Source organism: Orcinus orca, chromosome 10, assembly GCF_937001465.1.
Source record: "Orcinus orca chromosome 10, mOrcOrc1.1, whole genome shotgun sequence".
NCBI classification, from domain to species: Eukaryota; Metazoa; Chordata; class Mammalia; order Artiodactyla; family Delphinidae; genus Orcinus; species Orcinus orca.
In genome coordinates this window covers 23,919,486-23,946,852 of record NC_064568.1, presented here as the reverse complement: position 1 = coordinate 23,946,852, position 27,367 = coordinate 23,919,486, and the positions used below count along the sequence as shown (strand labels likewise).

Sequence of the window (27,367 nt, the reverse complement as noted above, 5' to 3'; positions counted from 1 at the left end):
ATTCTGGTGGACATCTCTTGGGGAAGGATTGTAATTCACAAATATGTCTTCAGAAACTAAAGGTGCCATTGTTAGAAGAACTTCTTGCATCCTCCACCTATAATTTATTTTAATAGTATTTTAATAAGTGAAAGACAATGTCCAGTTTTATGATCACATTATGATACTTGAAGATGTGCTTTATGGAACCATTCACTGAGTTCCCAGATGGTTACAGCTGCCCACAGTGTGACTATATGGTCCCAGAAAGGACAACTCTGTCTTGCCACAAAGCCGATCCAGCAAACACTAGGCAGAGTTTTAGAAAATGACTCAGCAATCTGGAATCTGAGCAACCTCGCTCCTTGAACTGTACCATCTTTGGAAAATTGTTCCCCATAAAATCTTGTAGCCAGATGAATGAGGACCCCAAAAAATGTGTTATTCACTTTCCAGATTTAGCACATTCCTGGAATTTTAAACTCATTTTTGTGGACTGTTGCCCAGGTGAGGGGAGGCTTAGCCAAACCGGGAGTGGTTTTGAGCAGTATCCCCCAGGGAATCAGTGCCCAAATTTGTCGTGCTTGTATCCTGGACATTCCTGACACTCCTGGCTGAGAAATTCAGCTTTCCTGAGTTTGGGTACCCCAAGGATTTTACATGCAGCAGAGAACTGCTGAATTAAGCTAAGTGTTGGAAGACATTGCAGTTTTAATCATTAAGTTAGTTCCCTGCTTCAGTGAACTTAAAAGCTGGCATATGCTTGGGAATGTTTCTGCTTCCAAACGCACAGCATGTGCATTTTTCAGATGTTTGACCTTGATCTTGTGACCTTTGCTCTAAAATCCTGAGAGTGCTGGGAACACTCACAACTGAGTGATGGGAGCAAAACTAGACAGATAGCAATTCTTTTTTTCTTCTCTCTCTCTTTTTCTTTCTTTTTTTTTTTTCTTTGCTTAAATCTTAGGTTACTCTGTTTTAGACTAGACCCCTAGTCTAAATAACTTCCCCTTCAGTTATTAATTTTATTTTAATCTATCATTTTGGTATGACTTTACATTTTGAATTGATATCACTAAAGCCTAAAACTAGTAAAGCTATGTGATCCACCTGCTAAGGCAAGCTGGCATTTATGACACCGCTCTCCAGATAATCTTCTCTAGGTTAATGTTTTCAAATTTTTTGATTCCCGTTCAGACTAAGAAATGCATTTTGTTTTACCACCACATATACACACATAAACGTGTATATAAATAATTGAAACAAAAGTTTAAAGAAACCATATTTATCCTTTCTTCATATGATGCACTATGCCTTGGGTTATGGCCCACAGCCAAATTTATTTCTTAACGTTTCCCTGTATTACCTACAAGCTAAGAATGGTTTTATGTTTTTCAGTGGTTCAAAAACAGACAAACAAAATACACTGAGACATAGTTACAATATGTCATGTGCTCTTCTAAATCTCTGCATTTGTTAACTTGTTAAATCTCTGGTGATTAACATATTTTGAGGGAGTGCTCAGTATGCAGGATGCTTTGGTAAATGCTTTCAGTGACGCACTTACTTAATCCTCTCTACCTTATGAGGCCGGGAGTATTAGCAGTCCCACTTAATAGATGAGGAAACAGATGCTATGTGACTTGCCCAGGATCACACACCTAGGAAGTGGCAGTTGGGATTTAATCTTATGTTTCTCCGCTTCCAGACTTTTGATTCTTAATGCTATTGATGTCTGCAGCTTCGTGACCACAGCTTAACACATAATATGGGCCCAATGCATATTTGAAGAATGAATGAATACATGTATGAATGAATGAAGGATGCAGAGATAGAATGATGGTATCCCGTAAATCCTGACCAACTATGGGAACACAGATAAATTAGGTGATTGCTTGGTGCTTTAAAAAGCAAGCAAGCAAACAAAAAACAAAGTAAATCCCTCATTTATTGAGTGCTAAATAATGCATTTAAGTGCTTTCAATACATTTTTTCAATTGACCCTCATAATGACACTATGAGCCAGATGCTATCCCTATTTCGCAGAAGAGACTGAGGTTCAGAGAAGTTGAATACCTTGCCTAAGATGACATGACCAGTATATTTAGACCTGGTGTGACTAAGACAGACGATGTTCTTAATTACTGTGCTATGTACCACCATTTATTAATTTCTAATGTCACTGTAATACTGTCTACCCCCATGATTTTGTAAGCAAAATAGACAATGTATCAGAACGTTCATCAATAACTATAATATTTTCCCATGACATATTTCTCTATCAAAAAGTTAAAAACTCAAGGTGGAAGAAGTAGAGGAGGCAGAGAAATGCCTTCCAGTACGTTTGATATGGAGATTGTGTTATTCAAATGTTGTTATATAATTTTTGCAAATGTTCTATAAATCTAAAATTCTAGATTATTTATTCTAGAATTAATTTTTTTAAAGAACAGTATCAAACACATGAAAAAAAAAATGTTTAACTTCATTAGTCATTAGAGACATGCAAACCAAAACCCCAGTGAGATACTACTATACCTCCACTAGGATGGGTACAATTTTTTTTTCATGGAAGATAACAAATGTTGGTGTAGATGCGAAGACATTAGAACACTTATGCATTGCTGCTGGAACTGTAAAGTGATGCAGACACTGTGCAAAACAGTTTGATGGTTCTTCAATAAGTTAAACATAGAATTACTATACCACCCAGCAATTTAGTTCCTAGGTATATATATCCAAAAGAATTGAACACAGGTGTACAAACAAAAACTTGTACATGAATGTTCATAGCGGCAATATTCACGATGGCCAAAGATGGAAATAACCCAAAAGTCCATCAAAATAATTAATGTATAAAGAAAATGTGGCTATCCATCCAATGGAAAATTTTTCACCTGTAAAAAGGAACAAAGGACTGATATACGCTATAAATAGAAGAACCTTGAAAACATGATGTCAAGCGAAAGAAAACAAACACAGAAGACCACATAGTGTGTGATTCTATTTATCTGAAATGTCCAGAACAGGCAAATTCATACAGATAAGAAATAAATTGGTGGTTATCAGGAATTGTGGGGAGGCAGGAGGAAGAGTGCTGGTTAATGGTTATGGGATTTCCTTTTGGAGTGATGAAAACGTTCTGGAACTAAATAAAGGTGATGGTTGCACAACACTGTGAATGTACTAAATGCTACTGAATTGTGTACTTTAAAATGGTTAAAATAGGGAATTCCCTGGCAGTCTAGGGTTTAGGACTTGGTGCTTTCACTGCAGTGGCCCCGTTCAATCCTTGGCTCTGCAAGCCGGGAGGCCAGAAAAAAAGAAAAGAAAAAAGGTTAAAATAGCAAACTTTATGTTATGTGAATTTTACCTAAATTTAAAAACTCACTCTGACACCATTTTAAAAAGGTAGCATACTGGGCTTCCCTGGTGGCGCAGTGGTTGAGAGTCCGCCTGCCAATGCAGGGGACACGGGTTCGTGCCCCGGTCCGGGAGGATGGGCCCGTGGGCCGTGGCCGCTGGGCCTGCGTGTCCGAAGCCTGTGCTCCGCAACGGGAGAGGCCACAGCAGTGAGAGGCCCGCGTACCGCCAAAAAAAAAAAAAAAAAAGGTAGCATACTAAAATAATATAGAATGTGCTGGGATATACGATACAACTTACAAAGGAAAAAATTTAAATATTACATGAAATACCCGTACTCAGTACAGCATCCTGATCTAGAGTATGGACTTTCAAAACTGGCAGGTCTAGAATCAAAGCCCTGTGCTGTCACATAATGACTAGTTATCCTTAGGCAAGTTTTATAACCTGTATGAGACTCGCAGTCCTCATTCATCAACTGTGTGTAATTGCTGTTAGTTATAATGTAATACTTTTTATATAAGTTGTCACTTAGCCTAAATATGATGACAAAGATTAATATATACTTTGATCTTTTTTTCCTTTGTATATATGTGAATTGAGTGTTGCTTGTCTTCCTAATGGTCATTTCATTAAAAGCAAAGGGTTTACGGAGATAACCATCATAGTTTTGTCACCATATGTGTCTTTCTACATCCCAGGAAAAGCATCCTGTGAACAGATCTTTAAAGTAGCTTCCAGGGACTTCCCTGGCGGTCCAGTGGTTAGGACTCCGCACTTCCACTGCAGGGGTTGCAGTTTCCATCCCTGGTCAGGGAACTAAGATCCCACATGCCTCAGTGGTACGGCCAAAAAGAAAAAATAAAAGTAGCTTCCAAAGGAGTCTAGCAATTCACTATAACTATTATGTGAGGTTATATTGAAATTTAGGCTAAATTGCTTTAGTAAAATTTCCAGGCTGCTCCCAACCTGTTACTAAGGAAGAACAGTCGTGGAATATGCGAGTTGATAGGAAAGACTTTATTAAGAAAAAAGATACCTATTTTTCCTTCCCTTCCCCTTGAGGATAACTAAGCTGTCCCCATGAATATGAAGACTGCTCTTTCTTCTTGAATTTGCATATGGCATCCTCCCAGGTAATTTATGGAACAAATCCTGACACAGCTCCAGAAGAAACCATATAGCCCCTTCAGTATCGCTAGTAACCGGAAGGCCAAACGTTTAAAGAGGCAGAGGAAATCCATCTCCCAAAGGCTCAGACCCAGCACTCTCTGCTCTATACCCTATACAATTCCTCCACCCACACAACTCAGCCTTTCGTAAGAGAAAGAAACTTCTAGAACCCTGCCCTCTAACCTCTGTCCCTCATCTTCTGGAGCCCTCCTGGGAGTTGAGGAATGCGGGAAGATAGCTGCAGGGTTTGGCTTCCAGTTGGTCAACCCTGACACTAATTGCTCTCCGGGAGATTTTCAATCTTTGTTCTTGGCAAGAAACTGCAGGACAACAAAAGCTGCCAGCTGAGTGACTATATGAAGAGCAGGGAGGTGGGTCTGGAAGGTATCTGGGAAGGGAAGGGTTTAACAGTTTCCACTTCTGCCCAAGCATTCTAGTCTTACTGACAACTGTAACAAAGTTTCACTGACCTACAGGCATACCTCGTTTTCTTGCGTTTTGAAGATACTGTATTTTCATAAGCTGAAGGTTTGTGGTAACCCTGCCTTGAGCAAGTCTATCTGCACCATTTTTCCATCAGCATTTGCTTACTCCAGTTCTCTGTGTCACATTTTGGAAATTCTCACAATATTTCAAACTTTTTCATTATGATTTTATTTGTTATGGTGATCTGTGATCTTTGATGTTACTATTGTAATTGTTTTGGGGGGCCACAAACCATGCCCAAGTAGGAGGTAACTTATCTGATAAATGTTGTGTGTGTTCTGACTGCTCTACCAACCGGCTGTTCCCTGTCTCTCTCCCTCTCCTCAGGCCACCCTCTTCCCTGAGACACAACAATATTGAAATTAGGCCAGTTAATAATCCTACAATGGCCTCTAAGTGTCCAAATGAAAGGAAGAGTCACATGTCTCTCACTTTTTTTTTTTTACATCTTTATTGGAGTATAATTGCTTTACGATGGTGTGCTAGTTTCTGCTTTATAACAAAGTGAATCAGTTATACATATACATATTTTCCCATATCTCTTCCCTCTTGCATCTCCCTCCCTCCCACCCTCCCTATCCCACCCCTCCAGGCGGTCACAAAGCACCGAGCTGATCTCGCTGTGCTATGAGGCTGCTTCCCACTAGCTATCTACCTTACGTTTGATACTGTATATATGTCCATGCCTCTCTCTCGCTTTGTCACAGCTCACCCTTCCCCCTCCCCATATCCTCAAGTCCTCAAGTCCGTTCTCCAGTAGGTCTGTGTCTTTATTCCTGTCTTACCCCTAGGTTCTTCATGACATTTTTTTTTCTTAAATTCCATATATATGTGTTAGCATACGGTATTTGTCTTTCTCTTTCTGACTTACTTCACTCTGTATGACAGACTCTAGGTCTATCCACCTCATTACAAATAGCTCAATTTCGTTTCTTTTTATGGCTGAGTAATATTCCATTGTGTATATGTGCCACATTTTCTTTATCCATTCATCTGATGATGGACACTTAGGTTGTTTCCATCTCCGGGCTATTGTAAGTAGAGCTGCAATGATCATTTTGGTACATGACTCTTTTTGAATTATGGTTTTCTCAGGGTATATGCCCAGTAGTGGGATTGTTGGGTCATATGGTAGTTCTATTTGTACTTTTTTAAGGAACCTCCATACTGTTCTCCACAATGGCTGTATCAATTTACATTCCCACAAACAGTGCAAGAGGGTTGCCTTTTCTCCACACCCTCTCCAGCATTTATTGTTTCTAGATTTTTTTTTTAACATCTTTATTGGGGTATAATTGCTTTACAATGGTGTGTTAGTTTCTGCTTTATAACAAAGTGAATCAGTTATATATATACATATGTTCCCATATCTCTTCCCTCTTGCGTCTCCCTCCCTCCCACCCTCCCTATCCCACCCCTCCAGGCGGTCACAAAGCACCGAGCTGATCTCGCTGTGCTATGCGGCTGCTTCCCGCTAGCTATCTACCTTACGTTTGTTAGTGTATATATGTCCATGCCTGTCTATCGCCCTATCACAGCTCACCCTTCCCCCTCCCCATATCCTCAAGTCCGTTCTCCAGTAGGTCTGTGTCTTTATTCCTGTCTTACCCCTAGGTTCTTCATGACATTTTTTTTTCTTAAATTCCATATATATGTGTTAGCATACGGTATTTGTCTTTCTCTTTCTGACTTACTTCACTCTGTATGACAGACTCTAGGTCTATCCACCTCATTACAAATAGCTCAATTTCGTTTCTTTTTATGGCTGAGTAATATTCCATTGTATATATGTGCCACATCTTCTTTATCCATTCATCCGATGATGGGCACTTAGGTTGTTTCCATCTGTGGGGTATTGTAAATAGAGCTGCAATGAACATTTTGGTACATGACTCTTTTTGAATTTTGGTTTTCTCAGCGTATATGCCCAGTAGTGGCATTGCTGGGTCATATGGTAGTTCTATTTGTAGTTTTTTAAGGAACCTCCATACTGTTCTCCATAGTGGCTGAACCAATTCACATTCCCACCAGCAGTGCAAGAGTGTTCCTTTTTCTCCACACCCTCTCCAACATTTATTGTTTCTAGATTTTTTGATGATGGCCATTCTGACTGGTGTGAGATGATATCTCATTGTAGTTTTGATTTGCATTTCTCTAATGATTAATGATGTTGGGCATTCTTTCATGTGTTTGTTGGCAGACTGTATATCTTCTTTGGAGAAATGTCTATTTAGGTCTTCTGCCCATTTTTGGATTGGGTTGTTTGTTTTTTTGTTATTGAGCTGCATGATCTGCTTATAAATTTTGGAGATTAATCCTTTATCAGTTGCTGCATTTGCAAATATATTCTCCCATTCTGACGGTTGTCTTTTGGTTCTGTTTATGGTTTCCTTTGCTGTGCAAAAGCTTTGAAGTTTCATTAGGTCCCATTTGTTTATTTTTGTTTTTATTTCCATTTCCCTAGGAGGTGGGTCAAAAAGGATCTTGCTGTGATTTATGTCATAGAGTGTTCTGCTTATGTTTTCCTCTAACAGTTTGATAGTTTCTGGCCTTACATTTAGGTCTTTAATCCATTTTGAGCTTATTTTTGTGTATGGTGTTAGGGAGTGATCTAATCTCATACTTTTACATGTACCTGTCCAGTTTTCCCAGCACCACTTATTGAAGAGGCTGTCTTTTCTCCACTGTACATTCCTGCCTCCTTTATCAAAGATAAGGTGACCATATGTGCGTGGGTTTATCTCTGGGCTTTCTATCCTGTTCCATTGATCTATTTTTCTGTTTTTGTGCCAGTACCATACTGTCTTGATTACTGTAGCGTTGTAGTATAGTCTGAAGTCAGGGAGCCTGATTCCTCCAGCTCCGTTTTTCGTTCTCAAGATTGCTTTGGCTATTCAGGGCCTTTTGTGTTTCCATACAAATTGTGAAATTTTTTTTCTAGTTCTGTAAAAAATGCCATTGGTAGTTTGATAGGGATTGCATTGAATCTATAGATTGCTTTGGGTAGTAGAGTCATTTTCACAATGTTGATTCTTCCAATCCAAGAACATGGTATATCTCTCCATCTATTTGTATCATCTTTAATTTCTTTCATCAGTGTCTTATAGTTTTCTGCATACAGGTCTTTTGTCTCCTTAGGTAGATTTATTCCTAGATATATTATTATTTTTGTTGCAATGGTAAATGGGAGTGTTTTCTTGATTTCACTTTGAGATTTTTCATCATTAGTGTTTAGGAATGCCAGAGGTTTCTGTGCATTAATTTTCTATCCTGCTACTTTACTAAATTCATTGATTAGCTCTAGTAGTTTTCTGGTAGCATCTTTAGGATTCTCTCTATATAGTATCATGTCATCTGCAAACAGTGACAGCTTTACTTCTTTTCCGATTTGGATTCCTTTTATTTCCTTTTCTTCTCTGATTGCTGTGGCTAAAACTTCCAAAACTATGTTGAATAAGAGTGGTGAGAGGGGGCAACCTTGTCTTGTTCCTGATCTTAGTGGAAATGCTTTCAGTTTTTCACCATTGAGGACGATGTTGGCTGTGGGTTTGTCATATATGGCCTTTATTATGTTGAGTAAAGTTCCCTCTATGCCTACTTTCTGCAGGGTTTTTTTATCATAAATGGGTGTTGAATTTTGTCGAAAGCTTTCTCTGCATCTATTGAGATGATCATATGGTTTTTCTCCTTCAATTTGTTAATATGGTGTATCACGTTGATTGACTTGCATATATTGAAGAATCCTTGCATTCCTGGGATAAACCCCACTTGATCATGATGTATGATCCGTTTAATGTGCTGTTGGATTCTGTTTGCTAGTATTTTGTTGAGGATTTTTGCAACTATGCTCATCAGTGATATTGGCCTGTTGTTTTCTTTCTTTGTGACATCCTTGTCTGGTTTTGGTATCAGGGTGATGGTGGCCTCGTAGAATGAGTTTGGGAGTGTTCCTCCCTCTGCTATATTCTGTAAGAGTTTGAGAAGGATAGGTGTTAGCTCTTCTCTAAATGTTTGATAGAATTCGCCTGTGAAGCCATCTGGTCCTGGGCTTTCGTTTGTTGGAAGACTTTTAATCACAGTTTCAATTTCAGTACTTGTGATTGGTCTGTTCATATTTTCTATTTCTTCCTGCTTCAGTCTTGGCTGGTTGTCCATTTCTAAGAATTTGTCCATTTCTTCCAGGTTGTCCTTTTTTTTTTTTTTGCGGTACATGGGCCTCTCACTGTTGTGGCCTCTCCCGTTGTGGAGCACAGGCTCCAGACACGCAGGCTCAGCGGCCATGGCTCACGGGCCCAGCAGCTCTGCAGCATGTGGGATCCTCCCAGACCAGGGCACGAACCCGTGTCCCCTGCATCGGCAGGCGGACTCTCAACCACTGCGCCACCAGGGAAGCCCCAGGTTGTCCATTTTATTGGCATAGAGTTGCTTGTAGTAATCTCTCATGATCTTTTGTATTTCTGCAGTGTCAGTTGTTACTTCTCCTTTCTCATTTCTAATTCTATTGATTTGAGTCTTCTCCCTTTTTTTCTTGATGAGTCTGGCTAATAGTTTATCAATTTTGTTTATCTTCTCAAAGAACGAGCTTTTAGTTTTATTGATCTTTGCTATCGTTTCCTTCATTTCTTTTTCATTTATTTCTGATCTGATTGTTATGATTTCTTTCCTTCTGCTAACTTTGGGGGTTTTTTGTTCTTCTTTCTCTAATTGCTTTAGGTGCAAGGTTAGGTTGTTTAATCGAGATGTTTCCTGTTTCTTAAGGTAGGATTGTATTGCTATAAACTTCCCTCTTAGAACTGCTTTTGCTGCATCCCATAGATTTTGGGTCGTCGTGTCTCCATTGTCATTTGTTTCTAGGTATTTTTTTTATTTCCTCTTTGATTTCTTCAGTGATCACTTCGTTATTAAGTAGTGTATTGTTTAGCCTCCATGTGTTTGTATTTTTTACAGATCTTTTCCTGTAATTGATATCTAGTCTCATAGCATTGTGGTCAGAAAAGATACTTGATACAATTTCAATTTTCTTAAATTTACCAAGGCTTGATTTGTGACCCCAGATACGATCTATCCTGCAGAATGTTCCATGAGCACTTGAGAAGAATGTGTATTCTGTTGTTTTTGGATGGAATGTCCTATAAATATCAATTAAGTCCATCTTGTTTAATGCATCACTTAAAGCTTGTGTTTCCTTATTTATTTTCATTTTGGATGCTCTGTACATTGGTGAAAGTGGAGTGTTAAAGTCCCCTACTATGAATGTGTTACTGTCGATTTCCCCTTTTATGGCTGTTAGTATTTGCCTTATGTATTGAGGTGCACCTATGTTGGTTGCATAAATATTTACAATTGTTATATCTTCTTCTTGGATTGATCCCTTGATCATTATGTAGTGTCCTTCTTTGTCTCTCATAATAGTCTTTATTTTAAAGTCTATTTTGTCTGATATGAGAATTGCTACTCCAGCTTTCTTTTGGTTTCCATTTGCATGGAGTATCTTTTTCCATCCCCTCACTTTCAGTCTGTATGTGTCTCTAGGTCTGAAGTGGGTCTCTTGTAGACAGTATATATATGGGTCTTGTTTTTGTATCCATTCAGCCAGTCTGTGTCTTTTGGTGGGAGCATTTAATCCATTTACATTTAAAGTAATTATTGATATGTATGTTCCTATTCCCATTTTCTTAATTGTTTTGGGTTTGTTATTATAGGTCTTTTCCTTCTCTTGTGTTTCTTGCCTAGAGAAGATCCTTTAGCATTTGTTGTGAAGCTGGTTTGGTGGTGCTGAACTCTCTCAGTTTTTGCTGGTCTGTAAAGGTTTTAATTTCTCCATCAAATCTGAATGAGATCCTTGCTGGGTAGAGTAATCTTGGTTGCAGGTTTTTCTCCTTCATCACTTTCAATATGTCCTGCCAGTCCCTTCTGGCTTGCAGAGTTTCTGCTGAAAGATCAGCTGTTAACCTTATGGGGATTCCCTTGTGTGTTATTTGTTGTTTTTCCCTTGCTGCTTTTAATATGTTTTCTTTGTATTTAATTTTTGACAGTTTGATTAATATGTGTCTTGGCGTATTTCTCCTTGGATTTATCCTGTATGGGACTCTCTGTGCTTCCTGGACTTGATTAACTATTTCCTTTCCCATATTAGGGAAGTTTTCAACTATAATCTCTTCAAATATTTTCTCAGTCCCTTTCTTTTTCTCTTCTTCTTCTGGAACCCCTATAATTCGAATGTTGGTGCGTTTAATGTTGTCCCAGACGTCTCTTAGACTGTCTTCAGTGCTTTTCATTCTTTTTTCTTTATTCTGCTCTGCAGTAGTTATTTCCACTATTTTATCTTCCAGGTCACTTACCCGTTCTTCTGCCTCAGTTATTCTGCTATTGATCCCATCTAGAGTATTTTTAATGTCATTTATTGTGTTGTTCATCATTGCTTGTTTCATCTTTAGTTCTTCTAGGTGCTTGTTAAATGCTTCTTGCATTTTGTCTATTCTATTTCCAAGATTCTGGATCATCTTTACTATCATTATTCTGAATCCTTTTTCAGGTAGACTGCCTATTTCCTCTTCATTTGTTAGGTCTGGTGGGTTTTTATCTTGCTCCTCCATCTGCTGTGTGTTTTTCTGTCTTCTCATTTTGCTTATCTTACTGTGTTTGGGGTCTCCTTTTTGCAGGCTGCAGGTTCATAGTTCCCATTGTTTTTGGTGTCTGTCCCCAGTGGCTAAGGTTGGTTCAGTGGGTTGTGTAGGCTTCCTGGTGGAGGGGACTAGTGCCTGTGTTCTGGTGGATGAGGCTGGATCTTGTCTTTCTGGTGGGAAGGTCCACATCTGGTGGTGTGTTTTGGCGTGTCTGTGGACTTATTATGATTTTAGGCAGCCTCTCTGCTAATGGGTGGGGTTGTGTTCCTGTCTAGCTAGTTGTGCAGCACTGTAGCTTGCTGGTCGTTGAGTGAAGCTGGGTGCTGGTGTGTAGATGGAGATCTCTGGGAGATTTTCGCCATTTGATATTATGTAGAGCTGGGAGGTCTCTTGTGGACCAGTGTCCTGAAGTTGGGTCTCCCACCTCAGAGGCACAGCACTGACTCCTGGCTGCAGCACCAAGAGCCCTTCATCCACACAGCTCAGAATAAAAGGGAGATAAAGTAGAAAGAAAGAATTAGTAGGAGTAGAAAGAAAGAAAGGAGGGAGGGAGGGAGGGAGGAAGGAAGGAGGGAAGGAAAAAAGAAAGAAGATAAAGTGAAATAAAATAAAGTAAGATAAAATATAATAAAGTTATTAAAATAAAAAATAATTTTTAAGAGAGAAAAAAGAAAAAATTTTTAAAAAAACGGACGGATAGAACCCTGGGACAAATGGTGGAAGCAAAGCTATAGAGACAAAAATCTCACACAGAAGCATACATATACACAGTCACAAAAAGAGGAAACGGTGAAAGAAATCATAAATCTTCCTCTCAGAGTCCACCTCCTCAATTTGGGATGATTCGTTGTCTCTTCATGTATTCCACAGAGGCAGGGTACATCAAGTTGATGGTGGAGCTTTAATCCGCTGCTTCTGAGGCTGCTGGGAGAGATTTCCCTTTCTCTTCTTTGTTCTCACAGCTCCCAGGGGCTCAGCTTTGGATTGGGCCCCGCCTGTGCGTGTAGGTAGCCGGAGGGCGTCTGTTCTTTGCTCAGACAGGACAAGGTTAAAGGAGCCGCTGATTCGGGGGCTCTGGCTCACTCAGGCCGGGGGGGAGGGAGGGGCACGGAGTGCGGGGCGGGCCTGCGTCGGCAGAGGCCGGCGTGACGTTGCACCAGCGTGAGGCGCGCTGTGCGTTCTTCCGGGGGAGCTGTCCCTGGATCCCGGGACCCTGGCAGTGGCGGGCTGCACAGGCTCCCCGGAAGGGGGGTGTGGATAGTGACCTGTGCTCGCACACAGGGTTCTTGGTGGCGGCGGCAGCAGCGGCCTTAGCGTCCCATGCCCGTCTCTGCTGTCCACGCTTTTAGCCGCAGCTCGCGCCTGTCTCTGGCTCTCCTTTAAGCAGCGCTCTTAATCCCCTCTCCTCGCGCACCAGGAAACAAAGAGGGAAGAAAAAGTCTCTTGCCTCTTCGGCAAGTCCACACCTTTCTCCGGACTCCCTCCCGGCTAGCCGCTTCGCACCAACCCCCTGCAGGCTGTGCTCACGCCGCCAACCCCAGTCCTTTCCCGGCGCTCCGACCGAAGCCCGAGCCTCAACTCCCAGCACCGCCCACCCTGGCGGGTGAGCAGACAAGCCTCTCGGCCTGGTGAGTGCCAGTGCGGGAATCTCTCCGCTTTGCCCTCCGCACCCTGTTGCTGTGCTCTACCTCCGCAGCTCCGAAGCTTTCCCCCTCCGCCACCCGCAGTCTCCGCCTTCATAGGGGCTTCCTAGTGTGGGGAAACCCTTCCTCCTTCACAGCTCCCTCCCACTGGTGCAGGTCCCTTCCCTATCCTTTTGTCTCTGTTTATTCTTTTTTCTTTTGCCCTACCCAGGTACGTGGTGGTGGGGGGGGGGCGGTTCTTGCCTTTTGGGAGGTCTGAGGTCTTCTGCCAGCGTTCAGTAGGTGTTCTGTAGGAGTTGTTCCATGTGTAGATGTATTTCTGGTGTATCTGTGGGGAGGAAGCTGATCTCCGCGTCTTACTCTTCCGCCATCTTCCCCAGCAATCTTCACATGTCTCTCATTTTAAGTCAAACACTAGAAATGATGAAGCTTAGTGAGGAAGGCAAGTCAAAAGCATAGACAGGCCAAAAGTCAGGCCTCTTGCACCAAACAGTTAGCCAAGTTGTGAACCCAGAGGAAACGTTCTTGAAGAATGTTACAAGCGCTGCTCCAGTGAACCCATAAATGATAAGAAAGTGAAACAGCCTTACTGCTGATATGGAGAAAGTGTTAGTGGTCTGGATAGAAGATCAAACCAGCCACAACATTACCTTAAGCCAAAGCCTAATCTAGAGCCAGGTCCTAACTCTCTTCTATTCTATGAAGGCTGAGAGAAGTGAGGAAGCTGCAGAACGAGTGTTTGAAGCTATCAGAGGTTGGTTCACGAGGCCTAAGGAAAGAAGCCATCTCTGTAACGTAAAAGTGCAGGGTGAAGCAGCAAGTGCTGATGCAGAAGCTACAGCAAGTGTCCAGAATATCTAGCTAAGATAATTTATGAAGGTGGCTATACTGAACAAGAGATTTTCAATGTTGATAAAACAACTTTCCCTTGGAAGAAGATGCCATCTAGGATTAAAATAGCTAGAGAGGAGAAGTCAATATCTGGCTTCAAAGCTTCAAAGGACAGGCTGACTCTCTTGTTATGGCTAAAGCAGCTGGTGATTTGCCATTGAAGCCAATGCTCATTTACCATTCTGAGAATCCTAGGGCCCTTAAGAATTATGCTAAATCTACTCTGCCTGTGTTCCATCGATGCAACAGCAAAGCCTGGATGACAGCTAGCACATCTGTTTACAACATGGTTAACTGAATATTTTAAGCCCACTGTTGAGAACTACTCCTCATAAAAAAAAAGATTCCTTTCAAAATGTTACTGCTCATTGACAGTGCACCTGGTCACCCAAGAGCTCTGAAGGAGACATACAACAAGATTAATGTTGTTTTCATGCCTGCTAACATAGCATCCATTCTGCAGCTCGTGGATCAAGGAGTCATTTTTACTTCCAAATCTTATTATTTAGGAAATATATTTCATAAGGCTATAGCTGCCATAGATAGTGATTCCTCTGATGGATGTGGGCAAAATCGAAAACCTTCTGGAAAGGATTCACCATTCTCATGCCATTAAGAACATTCAAGATTCATAGGAAGAGGTAAATATTAATAGAGGTCAAGTATCAATATTAACAGGAGTTTGGAAGAAGTCTATTCCAACCCTCATGTATGACTTTGAGGGGTCCAAAACTTCAGTGAAGGAAGTTACCACAGCTCTGGTGGAAATAGCAAGAGAGCTAGAATTAGAAGTAGAGCCTGAAGATGTGACTGAATTGCTGCAGTCTCAGGATAAGACTTGAATGGATGAGGAGTTGCTTTTTATGCACAGAAAATGGTTTCTTGAGATGGAATCTACTCCTGGAGGAGATGCTGTGAGGATTATCAAAATGACAACAAAGGATTTAGAATATGACAAATTTAATTGATAAAGCAGCAGCAGGGCTTGAGAAGGTTGGCTCCAAGTTGAAGGAAGTTCTACTGTGACTATCAAACAGCATTGCATGTTACAGAGAAATCATTTGGTAAAGTAAGAGTGGTATGGCACTCTTGTGCCAATTGTAGTGTGGCAAATTTCATTGTTGTCTTATTTGAAGACATTGCCATAGGACTTCACTGGTGGCTCAGTGGTTAAGAACCCACCTGCCACCTGCCAGTGCCGGGGACACGGGTTTGAGCCCTGGTCTGGAAAGATCCCACATGCCACGGAGCAACTAAGCCCGTGAGCCACAACTACTGAGCCTGCACTCTGGAGCCTGTGAGCCACAACTACTGAGCCCGTGTGCCACAACTACTGGAGACCGTACGCCTAGAGACCATGCTCTGCAACAAGAGAAGCCACCGCAATGAGAAGTCTGCACACCGCAATGAAGAATAGCCCCCGCTCACCACAACTAGAGAAAGCCTGCATGCAGCAACGAAGACCCAACGCAGCCAAAAATACATAAATGAATAAATAAATTTATTTTTTTTAAAAAGACATAGTCACAGCCACCCCAGCCTTCAGCAACCACCACCCCGATCAGTCAGCAGCCATCGACATGAAGGCAAGTCCCTCCACCAGCAAAAAAGCTCAGGTGATGTTAGCATTTTTTAGCAATGAAGTATTTTTTAATTAAGATAAATACATTGTTCTTTTATTTATTTTTTTTTAACTTTAAACAATTTTTATTACACAAAGGTTGTCACATAATTGGATATTGCTCTACTCTGTACACAATTATTCTTACTCTCCACAGAAAGGCTGCTTCTTAACTTCTCATCTGTTGATGGCAATCACTAAAATCCTGATTTTAACAGAAGAGTAGTAAAAATGCCTCAGTGATTTAAGTTGAAAGCAGTACATTGGTGCATGGCTCTTATACTCATTTACCAGGAATGTACAAATGTCTTTATTCAAAAATACAAAATAAATTATCTGTAGGCATGGACAATGACAGCAGTAAACCATTCTATGTTGTCAACTGAAACCAGTAACTGATGGTTATAGTGATTTTCTTAAACATCAGCCAGCCTTTTCTTCAGTCATGTCCTTCAACTGACCTCTCAAAGTTATTGATGAGGAACGCTGCCTCGGGCTTCCTCTCACAGCTCATTAATGATGGCAAAGCCCTATTCTAGGAATTAGAACATGCCACCTCCCATCCCACCTCCCATCCCACCCATTCCGCCCATTCCAGGATCCTTCTCTTCTTTAGGAATTTCTGTGACTACAACTTCTGCTGTAGTTAACAGAGAGGCCACTCCAGCAGCATCCAGTAATGCAGTTCTTACAACCTTAGTTGGATCAATGATTCCTTTTTCCACCATATTCACAAAATCTCCAAGCATAGCATCATAACCAACTTCTGAAGAACTTTGCAAAATTTTCTCAACTATCAATGATCCTTCGACACCTGCATTTTTAGCAATGGTCATTGCAGGAATTTTGAGTGCTTTTTAAATAATTTCTATACCAATTTTTTGATCTTCATTAGCTGGAGTTATTGAATCCAAGGCTGGAAGGCACCGAAGCAGGGCACAGCCCCCTCCCAAAACAATGCCTTCTTCAACAGCAGCTCATGTAGCATTAAGGGCATCTGTAACTCTGTCTTTCTTTTCATTCACTTCAACATCACTTGTCCCACCAACGTTTAGCACAGCAACACCATCTGAGAGTTTTGCCAGACGTTCATTCAATTTTTCCTTTTCATATTCACTAGTTGTAATATCTAACTGCTCGATGATTTCTTGAATACGCTTCTCAATTTGAGCCGTGTCACCTTTTCCTTTCAAGAGCATGGCATCATGTTTGGTCACAATGACCTCTCCAACTTTTCCTAAGTCATGAGGCTGAACATCTTCAAGATTTAGAGTTAGTCCTTCTTCTCCAAATACTGCACCACCAGTAGCAATAGCCATGTCTTTAAGCTGGTTCTTTCTATTGTCACCAAAACCTGGAGCTTTGACTGCTACAACCTGAAGACCAACTTTCAGCCTATTCAAAACGAGTGTACTTAGAGCTTCTCCATCCACGTCTTCAGCAATTATGACCAAGGGCTTACGGTGAGCATTGGCAATTTCAAGAGCAGGAACAATGGACTGGACACTAGAAATTTTCTTTTCACTTAACAGAACATAGGCATCTTGGAATTCACATTTCTGACCTTTTGATGTATTAATTATTGAGAGATATACCCTCTATCAAACTTCATGCCTTCAATAATTTCTAATTCATCATTCAGTGTTTTTCCATCCTTTACTGTGATAACGCCCTTTCTTCCAACCTTTTTCATCGCATCAGAAATGATGCTGCCGATTTCTTTGTCTCCATTTGCAGAAATCGTAGCAACCTGGGCGATCTCTTCCGGGGTTGTCACAGGTTTAGACTGCTTCTTAAGTTCAGCAATTACAGCATCAACAGCTAACATCACACCTCTCCTGATTTCCACGGGATTAGCACCTTTGCTAATCTTCTCGAAGCCTTCCTTAGCAATGGAGCGTGCCAGTACAGTCACAGTAGTGGTGCCATCCCCAGCCTCTTCATTTGTGTTATTGGCAACATCTTGAACAAGTTTCGCGCCAATATTTTTATATTTATCTTTTAAGTCAATGGACTTTGCAACAGTCACACCATCTTTTGTCACTTTGGGACTTCCCCAACTCTGTTCAATAATCACCGTCCTTCCCTTTGGCCCCATAGTAACGGCTACAGCATCAGCTAAAAGGTCTACACGTTGAAGCATTAAGGCTCGGGCATCTGCACCAAATTTTACGTCTTTGGCATAAGCCCGAGTGAGATGAGGAGCCAGTGCCCTGGACACTGGCCTAATCTGGCGAAAGACTGCGGGCAATCGAAGCATTTCTTGGGCAGCGGCACGGCTAGTGGGCGACGAGACAGGCCGTCGGTGGCGAGTGACATTGTTCTTTTAGACATAATGCTATTGCACACTTAATGGACTATGGTATAGTATAAACATAACTATTGGCATTAGGAAGCCAAAAATTCCTAGCAACTTGGTTTATTGCGATGTTCACTTTATTGCAATGGTCTGGAACCGAACCCGCAGTGTCTCTGAGGTGTGCCTATATTGGCATAATGTAATCAAAATGGCTGAAACCCCTTTTTTATTCTATATGCCTTATATGACTTACAAGGAGGTTAAATGTTCTGCATTTGTTTGAGCAGCACCTATACTTCTTCATACAGGCACTTATTCACTCAAAAATATTTACTGAGTGCCTACTATGTGATGACAGTTTTCTAAGCAGTAGGTACTGATTCAGCCATTCATTCAATAAATATTTACTGATCACCTAATATGTACCAGACAGGTGAGCTTCCAAGGAAAATGTAGTCAACGAAATGAATGAAAGCTCTATTCTCATGGAGCTTCCATGTTAGTGGAGCAATACAAAAATGAAGAAAATAGAGTCTTTGAATAGTAGAGGTGCTGTGCAGGGCAAGCTAAAGGGAATTGGGATGCCCTGAGTTGGGACTGGTATTTTGTGTAAAGGAGTCAGGGAAGGCCTCATGGCTAGGTTCATATCTGATCAGAAACCTGAAGGAAGTCAGAGAGTGGACCATGTGGCCATCTGGGAGACAGTGTTCCAGGTGGAGGGACCAGCACGGGCAAAGGCCCTGGGGTGGAGCATGCTTGGTATGGCATGAAAATACAAAGGTGAAAACACTAGACACTGGTTTTACCTTCTTGGATTGTAGAGTCTGGTTGTGGAGGCAGAGAGTAATCAAATATCTCCCACATAGATGTCTAATTCTGAAGAGCCCATGTGCCAAGAGGGAAGCACAGATGGGGCTGGAAGATCCTATAAAAATAGCTGATCGAATCTCAGGGAAGGATTCCCTTAGGAAGTGTAGTTTAAACTGAAATCCAAAGAAGAAAGCGAGGTTAACCTGGTGAAGGGGAAGGAGGTGGTAGGGTATTAGGGAGGCTATTTCCTGTATAGGGAACAGTGTGTGATCGAAGTATGTGTGTTCAGAGGGGTAGATGGGATCAGGGCTGGTTTACGACATAAAAGATCCAGGCATCTGCCTTGCAGAGAATGAGGGGGAAAGCGTCCTTGATAAGCAGGAGGGTATGAGCAGGGGACAAATCGCAGAGGGTTTCTGCAGTTTGTAATTACTTAACTGTTTAAATGAGTATATTTACTGTCTGCCTTCCCTGCTGGAGCAAGTTCCAGGGGGCCAGGACCCTGTCTCCTTTCACTACACTATCCCCAGCTCGTACCCCAGGTGTGGCCCCCTGCAAGGGCACGGTTTGTATTTGTGGGCTCCGTGGCTGGCTAATATCTCCAGCAATCTCACAACCAGCTGAGAGTCTCAGTGGTAACAAGCAGCTCGCATTTTGTGAGTAGTTGGCTCTGTCAGATTCTGGGTTCAGAAAAGGCCAGCAAACTCGGCAGTATTCAAAGCTGAGATTTACGTTTCAAAATCGCAGATAAAAGCCGACTGTGACCATGGAGCTCTCCTCCCACGGAGAAGCAGAGTCCAAATGGCACTGTTCTCCCTTTGTCATACTAAGATGACGTTTTCATCTTGACTTGGTGATAGTGTACTTCTAGGATGGGTGCTCATTGCATAGTATTAAAGAGTCAAACTGTCAGACGAGAAAACAATATTGTTTTTTTATTTCAAGAACGTGAGATGGGGCTTCCCTGGTGGTGCAGTCGTTGAGAGTCCGCCTGCCGATGCAGGGGACACGGGTTCGTGCTCCGTTCCGGGGGGATCCCACATACCGCGGAGCGGCTGGGCCCGTGAGCCATGGCCGCTGAGCCTGCGCGTCGGGAGCCTGTGCTCCGCAACGGGAGAAGCCACAGCAGTGAGAGGCCCGTGTACCGCAAAAAAACAAAAACAAAAACAAAAAAACGTGTGATGTTATCTAAGACACCGGTTGCCCAGCCAGTAGACTGATTGCCAGAAAAATCAGTCAGAAAAAAAAAAAAAATCAGAAATCAGAAAAAAAAAAAAAATCAGAAATCAGAAAAAAAAAAAAAAAAAAGGGAGGGGGTGTATAGCATAACTCTGGGACAAAGTGCAGAGATTTAGCCAAGCCCTCATTTTTGCAAAGCTGAAGATCAACTTTTGGGGGACAATTCCTGGTATTTCCTATCAGCCTCTACTCCCCGGTTCTTCCTTCCCAATCCTGCATTTGAGGCCGCCTGTGGTACCAGGGAAGTGAATTCTACCCTCCCCAGGGTAGGAGCAGGGAAGCCAGGTGCAGCCCATTCTGTTCACCTGGCCACAGTCACGGATGCCTGGCTGCACGTGGGAGCTAGGCTGGTTCCTGGAGCGAACCTCGGGCGCTGCACTTGGAATGCTGCGACAGAGGCTTCCTTCATGCTGGGCTGCGTGGTAGCGGCAGCACCTGGAACAGCAGTGGTGATTTTTGCCACCAATAGGGCATGCCACCCTGGGGCCAGTGCTAGTTCAGAGGAGGCCAGATTGAGAGAATTGAATGGAGAGAGCGGTGAAGCCCCAAAAGATGGTGAACCTCAGAATCAAATTGCACCTGAATCCTGCCATGTTTCTGGACTCGTCCATGAAGTAAGTCCATACATTCTGTTTATTATTGAAATTGAGACTTCTGTATGTGGTGGCCAAATCTTCCTAGATGGTAAAGGTAATAGAAATGCAGAAACAATTTTCTGTCCTCTAAAAGTATAGTAGCATGTACAGGAAATCAGAATGCAGGTGTAATTGCTGCAAGATCCATATTCTCCTAATTATTTTTAAGTGAAATCTTCCAAGAGTTAACGCCTTAAGTATGTTAATGACATTTTGAATAAGTAAACATACATGTTTTCTTAAAAACGACAACAGTATGAAGGGGTAGACAGTGAGAAGGGCATCTCCATCTCATTCTTCTCAGTTCTCTTCCCCAAAGGCAACATTTTAATTCCTTTACAGGCTTCTTATATGTACTTCTTACGATAGTCTGTACATAGATCTCCCTTTTAATTTACACAAATGCTGCTATATGCTGTCAGCATCTTGCTTTTTTTGCTCACAAATATATCTCAGAGGTTGTTCCATATCAGAAAAGATATAAGCTGCTTTCTTATTCTTTTTTTTGCTTCCTTATTTTTTATTTCAATTGAAATATAGTTGATGGGCAATATTACGTTTCAGATTTTTTTTAATGAAAAAGATGCTTCTTAAATATGGCTACGTGGCTAGGAATTTTTCATTCTTCATTTCACTGCTACCTGCAAACAAGGGTGAGTAAATCAGTTGGTTTAATCAGTGAAATGAAACAATGGTAGCAAACACCTTTCATACACTAATGAGGAAATTCATTTAGAATTATTAAACAGCGAGCTTCCCTGGTGGCACAGTGGTTGAGAGTCAGCCTGCCGACGCAGGGGACGCGGGTTCATGCCCCGGTCCGGGGGGATCCCACGTGCCGCGGAGCAGCTGCGCCGGTGAGCCATGGCCGCTGAGCCTGCGCATCCGGAGCCTGTGCTCCGCAACGGGAGAGGCCGCAGCGGTGAGCGGCCCGCGTACCGCAAAAAAAAAAAAAAAAAAATTATGAAACAGCTCCAGACTATTCCATTGTTTGGTTCTGTGCTTTATTTAACCAAGCTCCCATAGAGAGTCATTTAGGCTGTAACCTTTAGCTACTTTACACAAAGCTGCAACAAATATTATGTATGCTCCTTTGTTTGAAAGCTGTATAAAATGTTCTCAACAACAGTCTATATAAATATAGGCTGTTCAATCAAAAGTTTTAAACCTGAGACTGAATACAAGAATCAAAAATTGTTTTTTGTTAACTTTTTTTTTGTGTGTGTTAACCTTCCCCCCCCCCACAACAAATAGATGGATTCTTTTTTTAAAAAAAATTGAATTATAGGGGCTTCCCCGGTGGTGCAGTGGTTAGGAATCTGCCTGCCAATGCAGGGGACATGGGTTCGAGCCCTGGTCTAGGAGGATCCCACGTGCCGCGGAGCAACTAAGCCCATGCGCCATTACTGAGCCTGCGCTCTAGAGCCCGCAAGCCACAACTACTGAAGCCGGCGTGCCTAGAGCCCGTGCTCCGCAACGGGAGAGGCCACCGCAGTGAGAGGCCTGCGCACCAGAATGAAGGGCGGCCCCCACTTGATGCAGCTAGAGGGAGCCCGCGCACAGCAACGAAGACCCAGCACAGCCAAAGATAAATTTTTTAAAAATTTGAATTATAGTTGATTTACAATATACTGATAGTTTCAGGTGTACAGCAAAGTAATTCAGTTATATATATATATATATATATTTGATTCTTTTCCATTATATTGATGTTATTACAAGATATTGAGTACAGTTCCCTGTGCTGTACAGTAAATCCTTGTTGTTTATTTTATATGTAGTAGTGTGTATCTGCTAATCCCATACTCTCAATTTATCTCCCCACTGCTCTCCCCCTTGGTTATCATAAGGTTGTTTTCTATGTCTGTGAGTTTGTTTCTGTTTTGTTAAGTTCATTTGTGTTATTTTTTAGATTCCACATATAAGTGATATCATATGATATTTGTCTTTCTCTCTCTGGCTTACTTCACTTAGCATGATAATCTCTGTGTCCAGGTGGATTCCTTTTTCTCACTCATCCATCCATCCATTCATTCAACAAATAGTTTTTGTTTTATTTTGTTTTGTTTTTTGCGGTACGCGGATCTCTCACTGTTGCGGCCTCTCCTGTTGTGGAGCACAGGCTCTGGACGCGCAGGCTCAGCGGCCATGGCTCACGGGCCCAACCGCTCCGCGGCATGTGGGATCCTCCCGGACCAGGGCTCGAACCCGTGTCCCCTGAATCGGCAGGCGGACCCTCAACCACTGTGCCACCAGGGAAGCCCAACAAATGGTTATTGAGCACTCACTATGTGCCAGGGAATATTTTGGTGCTGATCCTTACCTCAAGGGCCTAACATGACATGTTCATTGGAGAAGAAGATAATAGGTCCAATGGACGGCCAATCATCTGTGGTTATTTATACACATTAATATTTAAGTGACTTTAGTTGTAACAGCTTCACAGTTATTTCAGTACAAACCAACTCAGTCTTGGACCTGTATCACAAGGGGTCATGTCTATGCTAGGTCAGTCAATATTTCTAGGTGATAAAAGCAAGGGACCAACAGACCCTTTCTAGGGAGAGCATTCCCTACAATCTCTTACTGCAAGAAACAGCTCCAAGCCATTCATTAAGCATCAATGCCCATGTAGCTTCCCTGTAGCCCCAGCTCTGTGGCCTTGGCTGATTGGACCAGGGGTGGGCATGGGACCTCAGGGCAACCAGTTTATAGGTTGGCTGGTGGCCTATGATCTGGCCTGACTCCAAAGCTTTGTCCAGTAGGAATGCTGGTAACAACTTGCCCCAATCAGATCCTTTTGAATTGAGATACAGAGAAAATAAAACAAATGTTAGCTACGGAAGTAAAACCAAAGGAGAGGAGAAACCTAGTCATGTAACTGTTGAAGTCAAGGTTTCCAAACGCAGTGACTAGCCAGAGTTAACCAGGTCAGGTCTGGTCTAGGGCAATGGTTCTCAAACTTGCCACAGACAGTCCATGCTTCTGGACTCTTCCAGTAAGTCAGTCTATATGTTCCACTTCTTGTTTATCTTGAGACTTCTGTTTAATTGGTGACTGTTGTCTGAATCATCCTAGATGGTAAAGGTGATGGAAATCCAGAAACAATCTTCTCCCCTTGCCTGGAGGGCCTGTTAAAACAGAGATGCTTGTTGCACCATCAGAATTTCTGATTCAGTGGGTCTGGGGGGTGGTGCTGAGAATTTGCATTGCTAACAAATTCCTAGTTGACACTGATGCTGGTGATCCAAGGACCACACTTTGAGAACCATTGCTCTAGGGAAATCTTCCATCCATTCAGGTCTCTGTGAAATAAGATGGGTCCTCTTCTTACCGTTAGGCTAGAGCGTTCCATTTTCTGGGTCCCTGTGAGATCATTCTACCACAGAGCTGAAATTCCTGATTGCCTTTTTTTTTTTCAGGTCTTTTTGACATCTCCACATTTCTGAGTGAGTCCTTACCACATTACGAGCCCCCAAAATAGAACATAGTAATTAGGTATCATTTATTGAGCCTGTACTCTGTACAAATAGAAAGCATTCAGTAAATGATAACTAGATGTTCACTAGGGAATTGCAATGACTCATAAATATTTTGTCCCTAAATTCACTACTGCAATATTGTTTACTTTGTATTTTTGTTTTTAGAAATTTAAATTTCCTCTTGATTCTTCCTGCCAATTATATAAGAACCAGATTTTGCTCAGCATTTGCAATTTTTCCTACAGTTGTAATGTTCCATCATGTCCTCAAAAATATTAAAACTCAGAGAAAATCAGAAGCAGCTCTAACAAATGAGACTGAACTCTTCCTTTGACCTAGATATACTGTTCCTGACAAATTAGTGTGTTATTAAAATGTTTTAACTCTGAGGACATCTGTGATCACATTTATTACAAACAGAAATAGGAAGATCTATTGGAAGTTTATTTATATCAGGTCCCATCCTAATAATCTCAGGTCTCTGGTTATGTCTTTTGTCAAACCTTAAAATGGAATATTTATTTTACGATTATTTCTCGTGTTTCTGCTCCACTGGACTCAGCTTTGTGAGCTCTGCAAGTGGGTCTATTTGTCCACCAGTTTTCTCTTAGCGCCTAACACAGGACAGGTGTTCAATAAATACTGGTGGATGTTATAGACTCAATGTTTGTGTCCCCCTCCCCACCAAATTTTGACTCCCAATGTGATGGGATTCAGAGGTGGAGGTAATTAGGTCATGGGGTGAAGCCCTCAGGAATGGAATTAGTGCCCTTATAAGAAGAGGTTAGGGAGCTCCCTTGCCCACTTTCCTTCGTGTGAAGATACAAGGAGAAGGAGGCAGTATACAAGCCAGAAGAGGACCCTCAGCAGAACGTAACCATGCTGGCACCCTCATCTCAGACTCTAGCCTCCAAGACTGAGAAATAAATTTCTGTTGTTTATAAGCTACACAGTCTATGGCACTTTGTTATAGCAGCCCAAACAGACTAAGACAGGGAAACTGAATTACCCTGGCTGTACGCTTACCATTAAAAAGTGCTAAGGCAAGCATCATTTGTATCATATTAAACTAAAATAATAATGTGAACATAAGTAAAGTAGAATAATAAATTGAAAATAATGTAGCTCATTAAGTAAGCCAGTGAAAAAGGAGAAGCAACAAGGCTGGGAATTTCTTTATTCCTCATTCCATTGATAAGAACTCTGCCTGTGGCCAAGGACAAGTAGATTGTTCTGTTTAATCAGTGAAGTAAGGCAACCACCTTCAATTCATTTAAAATGATTTTGCTGCATATTCTGTAAGAGAAATATAAGAGAGCACATAATAAAAATGACAGTGTGATACACCAAAATGACCCCTTTTATCTCAAGACCTTGAGGCATTTTGCAAGTGATAATTATCTCTTATATCATCCCCTCTGAGGTAAGAATTCTTTTCCTCATTTATAACTGAGCCTCCATAAAATTATTCCCTCCCAAAGTCCCAAGTCATGGCTGCTCTTTGAATCCCTCACCTCCTGAGATATGTCTAAGTTAGCACATAAATCATATTGTTAAAGAAAACTTTAAATCAGGGCAAAAAGTTATGTTTGAGCTACCCAGAGAATAAGCTACTTAGGGATTTTAGATGTCAAGTAAAACTTTCCCAGTGATGAGTGGCAATGGGAACGCATTGGAAGAATTTTTTTTTTAATTTGCTTTTTTAAAAAATAATTTTATTTATTTTTGGCTGCGTTGGGTCTTCGTTGCTGCAAGTGAGCTTTTTCTCTGGTTGCGGTGAGCGGGCTTCTCATTGCGGTGGCTTCTCTTGTTGCAGAGCACGGCCTCTAGGCGTGTGGGCTTCAGTAGCTGCAGCACGTGGGCTTAGTAGTTGTGGGTCATGGGCTCTAGAGCTCAGGCTCAGTAGTTGTGGCGCATGGGCCTAGTTGCTCCGTGGCAGGTGGGATCTTCCCGGACCAGGGCTCGAACCCGTGTCCCCTGCATTGACAGGAGGATTCCTAACCACTGAGCCACAAGGGAAGTCCTGGAAGAATTTTAACACAAAAATCTATTCAGTTCTACTTTGTATTTTAATGACCTTTTCAATATTTGGATGGCCTTAGAGGTGAATTGACTTCAAAACACCATCTGAAGTTGTAGGTGATCTGGAGCCAAAATAAAGAATATCTGACAAAGAATACGTTCTCAGAGGAATGATAATAAAATCTTAGACTGGGAGAATGTTCCATTTTATTGCCCAAATGCATAGAAATTTACCATGACAGATCAGAATTTTAATATCTGGTCACAAGGACATCATTCTTAATGATCCCCAGCTGCAGAGAGCATGTACTTGGAATTTTCATCCCTACCTTTGTGCTATTAGGGATCCTACATTTTAGATTTACAGAATTTTTAAACTTCTATTTGCAAAGAATTACAAGTATCAAAAAAAAATTACCAGGATAGTACAAAAAATCTCCACAATGCCCTTCACCTAGATTCACTCATTGTTAAAGTCTTGCCCTATTTACTTAGTCATTTGTCATATATAAAATATTTTCCCCAAACCATTTGTACTTATGTTGCGTTCATTATGCCACCTTACCCTTAAGTTCTTTAGTGTGTATTCCTAAGAACAAAACATTCTCTTACATAACTGCACTACAGTTACCCACTTCAGCTAATTAAACATTGATCAATACTTTTATTTAATCTACTGTCCACATTCCACTTTTGTTGACTGATCCAGTAAGGACCTTTATTGTATTTTTCTTCCACAGTACAGGATTCAGACCAAGATTGCATATTACATTTTGTTATTATGTCTCCTTTAATTTTGATCAATTCTTCAGTTGTTTTTTTTTATGACAGTGATATTTTTGAAGAACAGGTGTCCCTCTTTAAATAAGTTACATAGAAAAGAATTTTGGAGAAATGTAGGTTTAATGGTGGTGGTTATTGTTTTTCAGTTAACAACTTTTTTTTTTTTTTTTTTGCGGTACGCGGGCCTCTCACTGTTGTGGCCTCTCCCGTTGCGGAGCACAGGCTCCGGACTCGCAGGCTCAGTGGCCATGGCTCACGGGCCCAGCCGCTCCGCGGCATGTGGGATCCCCCCGGACCGGAGCACGAACCCGTGTC

General features: G+C 41.6%; 1 protein-coding gene and 1 long non-coding RNA gene across 2 annotated transcripts in view; one reads left to right on the top strand and one right to left on the bottom strand.

Annotated features, from left to right (window-relative positions):
- LOC117200704 (uncharacterized) overlaps positions 1-27,367 on the top strand; it is a 178,514-nt gene that overhangs the window by 10,147 nt on the left and 141,000 nt on the right. The window lies entirely within an intron of this gene.
- Positions 15,830-18,087, bottom strand: LOC101274177 (60 kDa heat shock protein, mitochondrial-like). Its single transcript, XM_033424866.2, is given in 2 exon segments — positions 15,830-17,367; positions 17,370-18,087. Coding segments are annotated over 2 exon segments (1,716 nt in total). The 5' UTR covers positions 18,043-18,087; the 3' UTR covers positions 15,830-16,324.